This window comes from Camelus ferus, chromosome 6 (genome assembly GCF_009834535.1).
Source record: "Camelus ferus isolate YT-003-E chromosome 6, BCGSAC_Cfer_1.0, whole genome shotgun sequence".
NCBI classification, from domain to species: domain Eukaryota; kingdom Metazoa; phylum Chordata; class Mammalia; order Artiodactyla; family Camelidae; genus Camelus; species Camelus ferus.
Genome location: NC_045701.1, coordinates 93393775 through 93408082, shown reverse-complemented (window position 1 = coordinate 93408082; position 14308 = coordinate 93393775). Strand labels below are relative to the sequence as shown.

Below are 14308 nucleotides of genomic sequence, written 5' to 3'. Positions count from 1 at the left end.
GAGGGGCCACACCAGCCTCTGTGTCCAGCCCCATTTGTCTGGGGACCCCAGGCGCCAGTAGCTTGTGTGAGCTGGTCCCAGGTCCAAGCCGCCTAGGAAGGCCCAGAGCGAACGCAGGTCTGGGTGTCGTCAGAACCATGGGGAGAAATGGGATGGGCCCCGCTTTCTGCCATCTGCCCCCCATGAAAGTGGTGAGGCCGCTGTCTCACCACCAGCAGGATGACAACCGAGCCGGGTTGGCCAACCCCAGGTCTCGCTCTGTTTGCGGTTAGGGGAGTTTCAGAGAGAACACACTTGGACCCTGGCTACTTCCTGAAAGCTCTCAGCTGCGTCTACAGAGAGTGTGAGGCCGGCTGTCAGGATGAGCTCAGAGTGAGTCCAGGGCCCACGTGCTGGGAGCAGTCAGGGCCGGGGGATGGGTCCTGAGAGCAGAGGTGATTCGTTGGTGTAAAGGTGGGGGGTATTAACCTGGGATCCTTCACCCAGAGAGACCCAGGGCACCACTGACCACAAACGTGGTGGGGGGGGGGAACTGGGGGAGGGGCAGCCCTCTGTTGTAGCTTTGGCGTCTCTGCCCGCCCTGAGATTTCCTCCAGCACGGTCCCCACCAGACGGCTGGCTGGGGCGGGAGGCAGGAGCTAGGGGCTGGCTTGTCCAGGGACCGTCTCCTCGCCCTGGTCCAGGCACTCCGAGCTTCCCGGGCTGGTGCCACGTGCTTGCTGCTGAATCGCAGGCGTCTGGCGGGGTCGGGCGTAAAGGGCCTCTCACCCTGGCCTCCAGGGGCTGCCTGGGCCCGGTCACGTGGGCAGGAGTCAAGCCAGCAGGACAGCGGGGTCTCTGAGGGGTGGGCGACCAGCCCGGTCACAGGGCACGGTCCTGGGGCACAGTGGAGTGTCCCATCAGTGTCCGCGGAGAGCGGCGGGCAGGGGCTGGCCACGGAGGATGGGCAGCGGGAAGGGTGGTTCTTCCGGGCGTCCCTCTGCCTGGACGGTGACAAGTGATGTCAGAGGACCCGCCAGGCGGAGCGGGGAGGACAGAGGTGGGACAGCAGATGTGTGTTTGGGGAGGGAGTTCAACCTCATTAGCACTCAAGGAAATGCAGGTGCGTTTTAACCGGTGGTGGGAGGAGTGAGGGTGGGTCAGAGGCCCCAGTCCAGCTGCCTCAGAGCATAGGTAGGAACTCAGCAGTTCCCTCCCCAAAGTCTAACCGATGCACAAGGACAGAAGTGAGGCCCGAGGTCTGGGTGTGAGGAGGCGGGAGCGAGAGATTGGAAAGAGCCCCAAAGGCCGGCCGTGGTGAAACGGTGAAAGACGTTACAGCAAACCCACCAGACGGGAGCCGGATTCCGGGCGTCCTGGGGAGCCGCTCCTCAGAACCTGCAAGGGAAGCCAGGAGGGCACGTGCTGGACAGGCTTCTCTGCTGCGCTTCTGTGCCCGTTTGCAGCGGCCCACGGTGAAACGGCTGCAGTGTGTTTTAAATGCCGGGAGGGACTCGCGGCAGACGCAGGGCCTGGAGCACCTGGGGAGAGCACTGGGGGCCAGGTCACTCCACCCCGTCCTGTGAGTGTCCACCGCAGCTCCTGTCCGCAAAACGGGCTTATTTACATAACAATGGATTGAAAGGGTCAGTGGAAATAATCCATGAACAATCTCTAGTAGGAAGAGAAGAGTTTTATTTGAGCCAAACTGGGGACTAGAGCCCAGGAGACAGCTCTCAGATGACGGGACCTGCTCTGGAGACGCAGGGTTTCCAGCACAGTTTTGTATCTTGTCAGAACACGAACATTAAAGAAGTCAGGGATACATTCCCACAAGATGTTGATAAAACCAGACCAGCAGGACACAGGGAGTCAGCCCGGCCCAGCCCCCGGGAGGGGGTCGTCACAGAAGGAGGGCCCGCGCGGGCGTCCCAGGGCGGGAGGCGCTTCCGCTCGGACGTTCTCTGCTTCTGGTCAGTGCGCCCTTTTCTTTAATAATTAAAGCAGATGGACAAGGTATGTTTAGGCCACACACAGGCTGTTCTAGCATCAATTTCAAGTTGTCCCCTGTGTAAGCCAGAGTGACGCCCCCAGACCTCTGCGGGTGAATCTTCCTTCATTAAAAGTAACCAGCAGACAGGCCGCAGGTGAGCGTATGGGGGCGGGGGCGGGGCGGCACCTGGAAGCTGCTGAGGGGGCAGGGTTGGCCCCGCAGGGAGGAAGGTTTGGGTTGAAGGCCTTAGGGCTCGTGGAGGCACCAGGGTGGGGCCCAGGGCTGGCAGGGGCTAGGGCTGGGGCTGCCGGAGCCCAGGCCCGGGGAGGGAAGGGGCTTCAGGCTTCGTTCCACGGCCTGTGCCTGCCCCAGAGCCCAGGTCAGGGACAGAGACCCCAAGCCCACCAGGCCCAGGCTGGCGCTGTGGGCGTGGCGGGCTGTCCTCCCCGAGGCCTCGTGTGGGGTCTGTCCCTCCACCTGCCCCAGAGCTGAGACTGCCCAAAGGCAGGTGGGGACGTGGGGCAGGCGAGGAAAAGCAGGTTACTGTGTGCAGGCAGGCAGAGAGGACCAGGCCCCAGGCCCACTGGACCTGGGCCGGCAAGAGCCCCAGCTGCCAGCGGGGATGGGCTCTGGGCGCTCTGGGGCTGGTGCAGGGCGGACGCCGAGAGGGGACAGTCCGCTGCTACCCCGGCCAGGCTCCTGCTCCACACCTAGGGCGCGGCTGCCAGGTGTCCCAGCTGTCAACCAAGGACGACACAAGACCCACTGACGCTGGGTTGCTCAGCTTATGGGTCAGGAGGACACACAGGGAGCAAGGACAGGGGAGCAAGCCGGAAGTGTCCGTGTCACTGGAGCCACGAAGACCCTGGGAGTGGGCCTGGGGCTGAGACCTGCAGCCGTGCTTCCATCGGGCAGGACCGGCCGGGACAAAGCCCGAAGACAGGATGAGCTCTGGGGAGCAGACGGCCCGGAGGCCGGGGGCTGGGCCGGGGAGTGGGTGGAGGGGTAGGTGCCCAGCCCTGTCGGCATGGGGGAGGGGCGAGAGGGGTGGCGAAGACTGCGCACTGGGTGTGGGGACACGCTCCCCTCGCCCGGGCCGTCCCACCACCTGGCTGCTCCGGCCTGGGCCTTGTGCCGGGGCCGCTGTTTCTTCGATGTGGTCCCTTCCAGCCCCCATCTCATCCATCCAGGCGGACTGTTGGCGCCTGATGGTCAGGGACGTGGCCCCGGATCTGTACATCAAGCTTTGTTCTGCACTGGCTGCACGGGGCAGGGGGGCAAGCAGAGGGCCAGCCAGTGCCCTCGGACGGACAAAGTGCAGGCCCCGGGGTCTGCTTCGCCCACCGCTGCTCTGCCCACGGGCCTCAGCCCGAGGGATGCACACTGTCGGTTGGGCCACTTCCTCCCGCTTTTGCAGAAGTGGCTTCTAGAAACATGAGCCCCGCTCTGCTCCCAGCTTCATCAGGGAGGAGGGTGCCACGCAGCCCCTGGGGAAGGGGCTGTCCTCCAGCTTTCCAGAGTCACAGTTCTGGGGAAGGGGTCGGGCCCAGGGTGAGGCCGGTGGTGCCCGCCCCCCGCTCCTGGGGCTCGGGGCCTCTGGACTGCTCCCAGCTGGGCTGGTGTCCTCACAGCTCATGTGGGCCACCCTCACGGTTGGAGACCCTCTGGACGCCCCCTTCCTCAGGCTTATCCCTCCCTCACCCCCGGAGCTGACGGCCCCCCCCAGGTGACAGCCCTCAGGGCCTTGGACCATCTCGTTGGAAGGCAGAGTTCCATGCAGGGTCCTCCCAGGCCAGGTGTAGACCTCAGCCAGAGTATCCGCAGGATTGGACCCCTCCCCACCTTGCAGCGGGTGCTGGATGAGTCCCGGGGGCAAGGGTGGGCGGGGGGTCCCAGTGACCCTCCAGGCCCACCCCTGCTGGCAGTCAGGCTATGTCAGTTTCAAAAGTTTTCAAAAGGCTTGGGAGATACCGTTTCTTGATTCTTTCTTGCCTCAGCATCTTATCTTCGCCTCTCGTTCTGAGGTCTTACTTACAAATTCTAAGTTTCAGTGAACTCTCTGTAGTTTCAGGTAAACATCTGGTATTTCCGGCTGCTAAAGTGCACTTGCCAAAGGAGGGCCTGAGGGGAATCTACCCGCAGCGCAGCCGCCGCCGGGGGCGGGGCGGGGGGCGGGGCGGGGTGGCTGCGGTGCTGGCTCCCCGCGGGGTGGGGTCTCCAGCTGGCAGGTGGCTTGGGGTGGGGGCTGGGGCACAGGTGGTGACACCTCTCTAGCCCAGTTCCCTGAGGAAAAAGTTAAGAGCGCTTGCCTCCCCCGGACCCTATCTGGCTGGTAGAACGGAGCTTACCTCAGGGGCACCTCTGGTTAGAGAGGGCAGCTGAGAGACAGGGTGCCTGGAATTCCACCCCCCGCCTGCCAGCACCCGCTGTGCCTGCCTACCTCTGTGCACTGAGGCCGCCGTGGTCACTGTCCCGGGGTCCTGGTCCCTTTCACAGGGGTGATGTCTATGCACTTTGGATCTCAGATAATTACTTCACCAAGAAGAACTCCTAGAAAGGATTTTACCAGATCCAAAGTTAAGCATGTTGAAGATTTTTTAAGCCATGGTGCAAAATTGTGCTCCAAAACATTTGTGCCAGTTTGTGCTCCCATGAACACAGTAAAAAGTACCCACGTCTCCATTGTCTCACCAACACTAAGAATTAAAGTTCTTCATTTTTGCCAACCTGATAGGCGAGAAAAAGACTACTATATGAATGTTTCTGTTTCTTTAACTACATAAGCGGAGTTGAGCATTTTTTGAATTTTTAGGAGCTATTTTTACTTCTTCTGCAAATGATCTGCTGATTGGCTTTGACCCTTCTATTTTTGTTGGTTTGTAGGAGCTCTTTACATATCAAGGATCTGCTGTTGTATCCCACAGGATAAATACAAGACTTGGCATGTAGCAAATTTTAACTAACCATTCGTCAAATGACTTAATTTGTAATTTAATCTGATTTCCCTAAAGCAATTTCAACCTACTCTTTCTCTAGGTCACTTTAAAACTCCTGGAGTAAACCTCTCAACAGGCATGTGACGTGTACTGCAGCGCCGCCCTGAGACTGAGCTGGAAAACATGCCAGGTGAGACCCACCCCCCATGTCTCCTTTGACTTCAAACACTCAGCAGGGAGCCGGTGAGAGTTTTGCTACAATGCACTTTGTCTCGTAACAGGGGCAATTAATGCAGAAGTTCACATGCAAAACTAGATTTATCAAAATAAACTCGGAAACAGCAAAGCTGGAGGCCCTCTGCCAAGACGCAGGCAGCTCCCATTTCTTTATTCTCTTGAAGTGCTAGCGAACACCAGCAGCAGGGCTGAGGGGCAGTCCCAGGCTCTGTCTGCCAAGGCCCAGATACCCTGCAGAGACTCTCCCCTTCTCTGGGGACTCATCCATCCCCACTCAGGGGCTCTTTCCCCAGGAATCAGGGTCCTCTGTGTGCACTGTTGGTGGGTGCAGGGGCTCTCACCTGTGTGCCCAGGGCTGGTCACCAGGGGGCTTGGAGAGGTGGAGACTGGAGGCTTGGTGTGGCCGTGCGGCCCCGAGCAGGCGGCCTGTGACGGAGCCACACTCAGAGTCCAGTAGGTGCGCTGTGAGGTGGGGGCGGTGCTGGAGGGGGTGAAGGGGAGCAGGGAGAGAACCAGAGCCTCTCTGACGGCTGGGAGCCCACAGGCCTCACGAGGGCCTCTACCTGGGTTTAGGTCCCCTTACACTCTGCCCCCAGGGGTGTGTGACCATCGAGAGGGATGGGATGGAGACAGGGCAATGCTGGGGACCAGGGAGAGTGGCAGGCACTGTGGAGGACTCGTGTGTCCAGAGGGGAAGAGCCGTCCAGGAGGGGACCGCCCGTGCAAAGGCAGGATGTCACCTCTCTCCCACCAGAGGACCGCCCTCCGTGGCCCGGGGCTCCCCCGGCCTCTCAACCCCTCTGCTGGGCGGAGCCCAGCTCTGGCACAGAGAACCGACCACTGGATCGGGGCACTCGGTCACACCTCCGTCCACATGGAGAATGGAGCTCCAGTCCCAGGGTGTTAGGGCAGTGGGGGGGGGCCCAGAGAAGTGACCCCTCACACCCACTGGGATGGCCACTGCCAAAACCAAAATACCAAGTGCCGGTGAGGACGTGAACAAACGGGAGCCCTCGTGCACTGTTGGTGGGAACGTAAAAGGGACCATGTGCCAGGGAGGACAGTATGGAGGTTCCTCAAAAGCTTAAAAAAAAAAAAAAAGGTGGGGATATCGCTCAGCGGTAGAGCGCGTGCTCAGCATGCACGAGGCCCTGGGTTTAATCCTCGGTGCCTCCGCGGAAAACAAACCAACCGACCTAAATACCTCCCCCTCAAAGGAAAGTTTAAAAAGAGACTCACCGTGTGCTCCAGCGATCCCACTCCGAGCCGCACACAAAAGAGGTGAAAATGGGTCTCGAGGAGGTATTTGCACACTCACGTTCACAGCAGCCAAAGTGTGGAAGCCGCCCAGTGGCCACGGGCAGGCGACTGGGTAAACCTAGCATGGCCCGTCCACATGCCAGGGTACCGCTCAGCCTTAGGTAGGAAGGGCGTCCGGACACGGGCCGGCACGGGGAAGCGTCCTGAGGACACGATGCTGAGAAGGACCCGTTCTTTATGACCCCTCACGCGGGGGCCAGGGGGAAGGGGAGGGCGTGGGGAGCGAGTGTCCCCGTTCAGGGGACAGGGCTTCCCTTAGGGGCGAGGAGAGGGTCCTGGAGGTGGGTGGTGGCAGCGGCTGTGCAGCCCTGGGGCTGTGCTTAACACCACTGAACTGCGCGCTCAGGACGGTTAAGGTGGCAGCTTTCACACTGTGGCTATTTCACTAGAATTTAAACCCTGGGGAGAACAAGGGAGCGGCGCCACAGGCGCCAGGTGGGGCCGGAGGGCGCGGCGGCTGGACGGCAAGCGGCCGCCCCGCAGCACCCGGAGCCAGAAGACGGGCTCCAGCGGGGCGGGGCTTCGTCGTCCTCAGGAAACCCCTCCAGAATTGGGGTGAAGGTGCATTTCGGGTGAACCGGAGCTGAGGGCAGGCTCTACTCACAGGGTTTGTAAAGGGTGCCCCGGGGGAAGGAGGGCGCGACCTCAGGAAGGCAGGAGTGAAGGAAGGGAGCCCTGTGGCCAACTCACGGCCGCTGGGAGCAGGGACAGGTGGTGCGAGGTCACGGCCACCAACCACCGCGGGCAGCACCAGCACCAGCCGACGTGCAGGGTTAAACAGACAGAGGACCGGCCCTGAGGTAACCGGACAGAGCCGCACACGCGCCAGACACGCGGCTTCGGAGTGACAGTGCCCCAGGGTTCCTGCCCGTTCAGGAGGGTGGCGGCTCTGCGTAACTCCAGACATTTAGACACACACACACACACACACACACACACACACACAAACACGAGACTGTCTAGGGCTCTCTCAGAAAGACTGAAAATAGCCTCAGTGACCTCCAAACCAGCAGGAGAGGAAAACAGAGCGAGAAGCAAACTCAGTCAAGCCGAGGGAAGACGTGCTGTTTGCTCGGGCTGCTGCGGCAGAGGCGCTCGGGCCGGGGGTGAGACCCCACACTCAGCCTCGCGCGCGCCGGGGGCTGAGGCCCGGGCCAGGCGCGGGCGGGGCTGGCTCCTCGGAGGCCCGCTGCCTGCAGCCCATGGCTCCCTGGCCTGGCGCTGTCTTCTTCTGTGTGTGCCCTGTGTGTAAATGTCCCCTTTTTTTAAAAAAAATAAATTGCTACATCATATTTTTTGATTTGGGGTTTTTGGGGGGGGGTAATTAGGTTTATTTATTTATTTATCTGTCTGTTTTTTAATACCCTCCCTCCTCCAAATGGGTTTCTTAATGTGACCCTTCGATCACTGGTCTCCAAGCCGCCGGCCCTGTGGACAGAATGCAGACCGCATCTTTGCCGCTCATGGAGGTCATATTTCCAAGTGTTGTTTGTGTGCTGGAGAAGAGAGTTGACTCTCTGTTCGCCTCTGTGATGGGGTGAATCGTGCTCCCCCCAAAAAGACACGCTGAAGCCCAAACCCCCAGGCCCTCAGAAGGTGACTGCACTTGGAGGTGGGGCCTTTACAGAGGCCACCAAGTTAAAATGGGGTCATTTGGGTGGCCCTGACCCCCTATGACTGTGTCCTTATAGAAAGGGGACGTTTGGGGGAGGGTACAGCTCAGCAGTGGAGCATGTACTTAGCATGCACAAGGTCCCAGTTCAATCCCCAGCACCTCCACCAAGGAACAGACAAGCAAAGAAACCAGCCTAGCCCCCCCCCCAACCCCGGCTCAACAACAGCACCCGCTGGAAACCGTTCAGCCCCCGGTGTGTCCTGTCTGGGGCGGCCATGAGCCCTCTTGCCTTCCTGAGCGCCGCCAAGTCTCTTCCAGGCGGTTCCAGGGACACCCGCCCTCAGGCTTGTCTCTGTCCCACAGGAAACGGCACGTCAGCAACCAGCCCTGCCCTGTGGACTGGCGCGCCCCCGCCAAACTGCACCATGTCCTTCGAGGAGAGCAGGGTGTTCCTGGTGGCGGTGTACAGCGCCGTGTGCACGCTGGGTCTCCCGGCCAACTGCCTGACGGCGTGGCTGACACTGCTGCAGGCGCTGCAGGGCAACGTGCTGGCCGTCTACCTCTTCTGCCTGGCGCTCTGCGAGCTGCTCTACATCGGCACCCTGCCGCTCTGGGTCATCTACGTCCAGAGGCAGCACCGCTGGACCCTGGGCCCCTGGGCCTGCAAGGTGACCGCCTACATCTTCTTCTGCAACCTCTACGTCAGCATCCTCTTCCTGTGCTGTGTCTCCTGCGACCGCTTCGTAGCAGTGGTGTATGCGCTGGAGAGCCGGGGCCGCCGCCACCAGAAGACCGCCGTGCTGGTCTCAGCCTCCATCTTCATCCTTGTCGGGCTCGTCCATTACCCGGTGTTTCAAATGGAGGACAATGACACCTGCTTCGAGACGCTGCCAATGAACCGCAGGGTGGCAGTGTACTACTACGCGAGGTTCACGGCAGGCTTTGCCGCCCCCATGTCCATCATCGCCTTCACCAACCAGCGTATCTTCCGGAGCACCAAGCTGAGCACTGGCCTGAGCGCCACCCAGAAGGCCAAGGTGAAGCAGCTGGCCATCGCGGTCGTGGCCATCTTCCTGTTCTGCTTCGCTCCCTATCACCTGGTGCTCCTGGCCAAAGCTGTCGCCTTCTCCTACTACAGGGGAGATGCCAAATCTGTGTGCGCCTTCGAAGCCAGACTGTACACCACCTCCATGGTGTTCCTGGGCCTGGCCACGGTCAACAGCGTGGCCGACCCCATCATCTACATGCTGGCCACGGGACTTTCGCGCCAAGAATTGTGCAGAATCCATAAGGAGTGGAAAAAGTTATCCACAAAGGCGGACGTCACCAAGCTCACGTGTTCCAAGGACTCGGAGGAGGTGCAGCTGCCCACGCCACTCACAGATGGCTGCACACTCCCCGGGCCTGTCCACGTGCCCGGGCCACGGCTGGGTGCCCTGGAGAGGCTGACCGAGGACACGTGCTGAGCTCAGCCTGCCGCAGGGCAGGACACCGGCACCATGACTTCTCTGCCACTGAGCCCGCCAGCCAGTGTCCACGGCGCCAGCTGTGGAGCCCCGTCCAGATGACACACCACCAATTTCTCATGCTTGGAGCCTGCCCCTTGGGGGTCCCGGTCTCCCAGGCGTCCCCACTGGGTACAGAAACCCCATGAGGAAGGTGGCGGCACGCCAGAGTGAGGGCGCCTTCCAGGCTGCGGGAGAGCGCGCGGCAGGCAGGAGGGCGTGCTCTGGCCGGCTCTCGGCTATTAGCAAACAGCAGGGCCGCTGGCAGTGGCCGTGTGCCTGTCTGGGGCTGCTGGCAGCTGGCCCAGCCGTGCACAGGGAGGTGCCTGTCAGCCCCCAAGTGATGACTTTATTGTCTGTGCTTTTCTGCAGGCGTCGCCTGAATGGCTTGGAAGGGAGATGGCGGGGCCTCTGTGCTTCTGCCTCAGAACCTTCGTGCAGGCAGGCCTGGTCACCAGGGGCCAGGAGCCCAGCCCCGAGGGCCCTCGGCTGCGGCTGATGCTGCACTGGGCTGCAGACGCTCAGGGGAGCTGCGGGGCGGGTGCAGCCCACGCGTCCTGCAGGGAGCCCAGGTACCCTGTCAGGGACACCATCAGCCAGGTGTCCGCTGTGCACCCCAGGAAGGGTGATGTGTTGCCACCGGGCTTGGAGAATGGCTGCGATTTCTTCTCATCAAGGCTTCCCGGCTTGGTTGTCCGGGGAGAAGCTGGTTGCAGGTTCGGGCCAGTCCAGCCCCTCACCAAGGCACCGATGGAGCACGGACGGAGCACAGAACTGGGTGCTCGGGGAGACAGTGGGCTCCCGGGAACCTGCACAGCTGAGTGAGATCCGGGTCCTGCCCCAACCAGCCCCATCGGGCCAGGTCGCACGGCCGCCTCGGTTTCCCCATCTGTGACAGGGCCAGCGACCCTGCCCTTAGTGGTGGGGTCGGGTCAGGTGGGGGCTGACCCACTAGCTCTGCCTCAGGCACGCCCCCCGTGCCCGCAGCACAGCGGCCCGGAACCGCCTGGATGGACCGGGGCTCTCGGCTCCCTGGGCAGCCGCAGAGTGGCCTTCTTCACGGGAGAGACTGAGAAGATACGCGGTTTAGAAAACACGTTTAGAAATAAAAATATGAAACAACCGTGGGTGCCAACTTCCTTTTTAAGTAGAAAACTGTCATCGCGCCTATGCAGGCAGGTGTCCCCTCCAGGGCTTTCCTGGAGGCCAAGCCCGTGAGGGGCCGTGCGGTGGGCTCGCCAAGTGACGGGCAGGGGCCCCAGGAGCAGCCGGCGGGTCAAGGCTGGGATCGCAGGACGTTTCCACAGTGAGATAGGGCCTGTTCGCTTCCTGGGCCGCTGTCACTACCGCAAGCCGAGCGGCTTAGAGCAGACACGGTGTTCTCCCCGTCTGGGGCCGGGAGCCTGAGAGCAGGCTGTGGGCAGGGCGGTCCCTCCTGAGGCTCCGGGGGAGGCGGCGCCTGGCCTCACTCTCAGCCCGGGTGTTGCGCCAGCCTTGGCCGCCCTGGGCTCGTGGCCGCGTCACTCCCAGGCCCACCCCGTCTCGTGCGGCCTCCTCCTCCGTCTCCCCTCTGGCTCCCTGGATTCAGGGCTCACCTGGATAATCTGGGACGATCCCGTCAGCTGATCCTTACTTGTGATGCCTGCAAATAGGGAGCGACACCCATACTTCGAAATAAGGTCCTGTCCACAGGGGCCATGGGGTCGGAGGCAGAGGTGCCCTTCGGGGGCCAAGCCCACCCACTGCAAATGGCAAGAAGGAGCCAGAACCGCGCTGCGTGGTCCCCGGGCAGGAACGGCCCCACACTCGCCACTCACCCCGACTCGCTCTGCGCCTGTCGCCGCCCACCCCGCCGTGCCATGACAAACGCGGGGAGGCATGGTCACCACCCAAGCCCTCCACACCTGCCTCCAGGAGTCGCACCTGTCAGCTGTGCACTGTCCCCCAGTTGCTCCCTCCTTCCCCCTCCCCCAGAGTCAGGTCCGAGGCCTCCAAGAGGCCCCTCCTGGGCCAGCCAGCCCCTCTGCCATCAGACCTGCCTCGGGTCCCTCTCTGGCCATCTGGAGACGACTGCTCCGTCTCTAGGACCCCCCAAAGCACTGGGTCTCCCCAGACTCCTGGATGCGGACCACGCAGTCTGGCCTGGACAGGCTCCAGCGGGGAGAGGTGGGTGTCGGGGAGGCCCCGTCGCCCCCAGAGCTGCCCCTTCCTTGGGGCCCTGCCTTTCCTGCCAGAAGCGCCAGGTCTGAAAGAGCCCAGCCCGGTTTGAAGGGGCTCAGCAGAGGGGGCCCAGCCACATCTGAGGCTCTAATGCTTTTAAACAACAAGAAGGACGAGAGAAAAGTCCTGGAAAATGGAGGAGCCCAGGTGAGAGACGCAGGGGAGCAGGAGTCTGCACCGGCCCAGGGTTGGGGCCCAGCCTTGGGGGCCGGGTGCCTGTCTACCACCCCCACACCCCCTCCAGGCCAGCCCTCGGGCCTCTCACGCTGTCTCGGAGACCACCTGGTTTATGCGCATGTGTGTCACGTGACTCTGGATGCACCCCACCCCCACCCCCAGCAAAGGGGTTTCCCTTAGTTCAAGACCAGTCTTCACACCCAGGCTGGGACTCTCCCTGCTTCATCTTTTGTGACAGCGTGTGACCAATAAGCAGCCCCTTTCCTCCTGGGTGGTTTGCCACCGAGGCCTGCCCAGCCCCCAGCTCATCCCTGGGAGCTGGGAGTATAGGGGGCAGGGCTCAGGCCCCAGGAGCACCTGGTTCAGATGTGGGGCCGCTGGGACTTTGCCGGGGGTGTTCCTCGGAGGGCCTCCGCCCCCAGGGCTCTCGGAGGGTGCGTGCAGGGATGACATGGGCCCCCAGGAAATTAGAAGATGGACACTTGGAGGGGCAGTCGCTCTGGGGACCAGAAGCTCTGTGTTCAGGGCCCAGCCAGGTCGGGCATCACACTTAGAGACCAATCCGCCATCCTCAGTGTGCGGCCCCACTCAGCTTAGTGGAGGGGTGGGAGGGGGACCCTGATGGAGTGAGGCCCGCCCTGCCCTGGAGCTGAGACCCTGGGGAGCAGCTGGGGAGGCAGTGGGCGGGGCCAGCCTAGGGTTCTCCCTGGCCATGTCCCCCTGCCCCACCCCGACGGACGGCCTTATTATGACTGAGTCTTCAGTCACTGACCACGAACCTTTCCCCTGTCATCTGAGTCACACTGATGAGGGAAATTTCTCAGGTTAGCAGTGTGGTTACGGGGCCTGAGAGTGGCTCAGACAGTCTTCTCCCACACCCTCACCCCCCACCTCTTCACCCCCTACTTCACCTGTTCACTAGTTCCCTCCTTTCTCCTGCTTCACCCCCAGCCCAGAGCGCTCCCCGGAGGTGGGGAGGGAGGCCAGTGCAGTGAGGCCCACCCTTACTGCCCTGGGGCCCAAGGAGGAGGCAGGAATTGAGGGGGGGCCCCTGAGGCCCCTCTGGGGCCGCCCCGCCGCCCCGAGCAGCCCAGCCTACCCTCCTGGGCACATCCAGCTATTTGTTCACCGATGCACTCCCAGCTTCTGGGACAGGGCCTGGGCCTGAGCGGGCCCTACGGTGGCTCCCTGAGTCACGGAGTGAGGGACAGATGGTCGTGTGGTGGGCGGGCACTGTGCCAGCCGTGGAGCCCCACCCGGGCTCCCTGACATTCTGAGCACTCACGTACGTCCAAATATTTGAAAAGTCATCAACAACCTAACAGACGGTTGAGCCAGACACTCCCCACTCCCAGCCCTGATAAATACACCTGCACAGCTGGGGCAGGGCGAGGCCCCCCCGGCTCCCCAATTCCCCCTGGCCCTGCAAGTGGCTGCGGCCCACAGGTGCACACACCGGCCCGGGAGGTGGGCTTCCAGCGGCTTGGCTGAGGATCTGGGGTCTCGTTGTCCGGAGGTGGGGTAGAAGGGCAGCAGAGCCCCAGGGAGGGACCTTGTGCCCAAAGCCCCCCGACCCCGTGGGAGGGGCGGAGAGGGGCCTGCATACGCCAGGCCCGCCCGAGTGGTGAGTGTGCACAGAAAAGCACGCTGGTGATGGCTGGTGGGGCTGACGCCAGGCAGAGAGCGCTCCCACCTCGGGGTCACTAAGACTGTCGGGAACCCCCCGGACTTCCCAGGACACCAGCCTCAGCGTCCTCATCTGCAATTTGGGAATGGCCACAGGGCCCGCCCGCAGGGATGCTGGGGGCATTCACTGAGATCACGTGTTTCCCCCGCTTAGGCTGTGCCTGACAGCCCGCCGGGTCCTGCGGGGACCTTGACGACCGAGGCCCGTCTTCCCCGCGTCGGCCCCTAGAGGGCGCGGGGCGAGGCTGAGCTCGCCATGAGTCTCCCGCCCGCGGCCGCCAGGGGGCAGCACCACCCGAGAGGCCGCCGCGAGCGCGGGGCCCGGCTGCGCCCTTCCCCGCGCGAAGGGAGGGGAACTGGGCGGGGCCACCTCGAAACCTAGCCCGAGAGGCCCTGCGCCCCGGGGACAAGTGACAGTGACACCGTGGTTGACAGTGACATCAGCCCTGCGGCTGGCCTCGTGCGAATCCGGGAAAACCGCGGGGGCAAGCGTGGGTGTCCGGGCCGGGCTGGGAGGGAGCGGGCGCGGTGGGGAGGGCGGGGGGCCGGCGGGGCCAGGCGGTGGCCCTGTCCCCAGGCGGGCTGGGCAGCAGCGTAGCTCCCCCAGGAGGCATGTAGTGCACATCCACATCCCCCGGAG

The 14308-nt window shown here is 62.6% G+C and overlaps 1 protein-coding gene across 2 annotated transcripts; it reads left to right on the top strand.

The window, feature by feature from the left end:
- Positions 1-324: 324 nt before the first annotated feature.
- Positions 325-10708, top strand: GPR132 (G protein-coupled receptor 132). 2 transcript variants are annotated; one of them, XM_032482840.1, is made up of 3 exons: positions 325-372; positions 5009-5098; positions 8444-10708. In XM_032482840.1, exons 2-3 carry the CDS (start codon positions 5092-5094, stop codon positions 9544-9546), a joined length of 1110 nt encoding a protein of 369 aa, XP_032338731.1. In that variant the 5' UTR covers positions 325-372; positions 5009-5091; the 3' UTR covers positions 9547-10708. The 2 variants fall into 2 exon arrangements, with proteins under 2 accessions (XP_032338731.1, XP_032338730.1); XM_032482839.1 differs by having other exon boundaries at positions 336-372; positions 7885-10708.
- Positions 10709-14308: the final 3600 nt, after the last annotated feature.

Bases quoted from the DNA above. Each gene is read 5' to 3' on its own strand.
- GPR132 (XM_032482839.1), top strand. From the start codon at position 8,356: ATGAGCCCTCTTGCCTTCCTGAGCGCCGCCAAGTCTCTTCCAGGCGGT.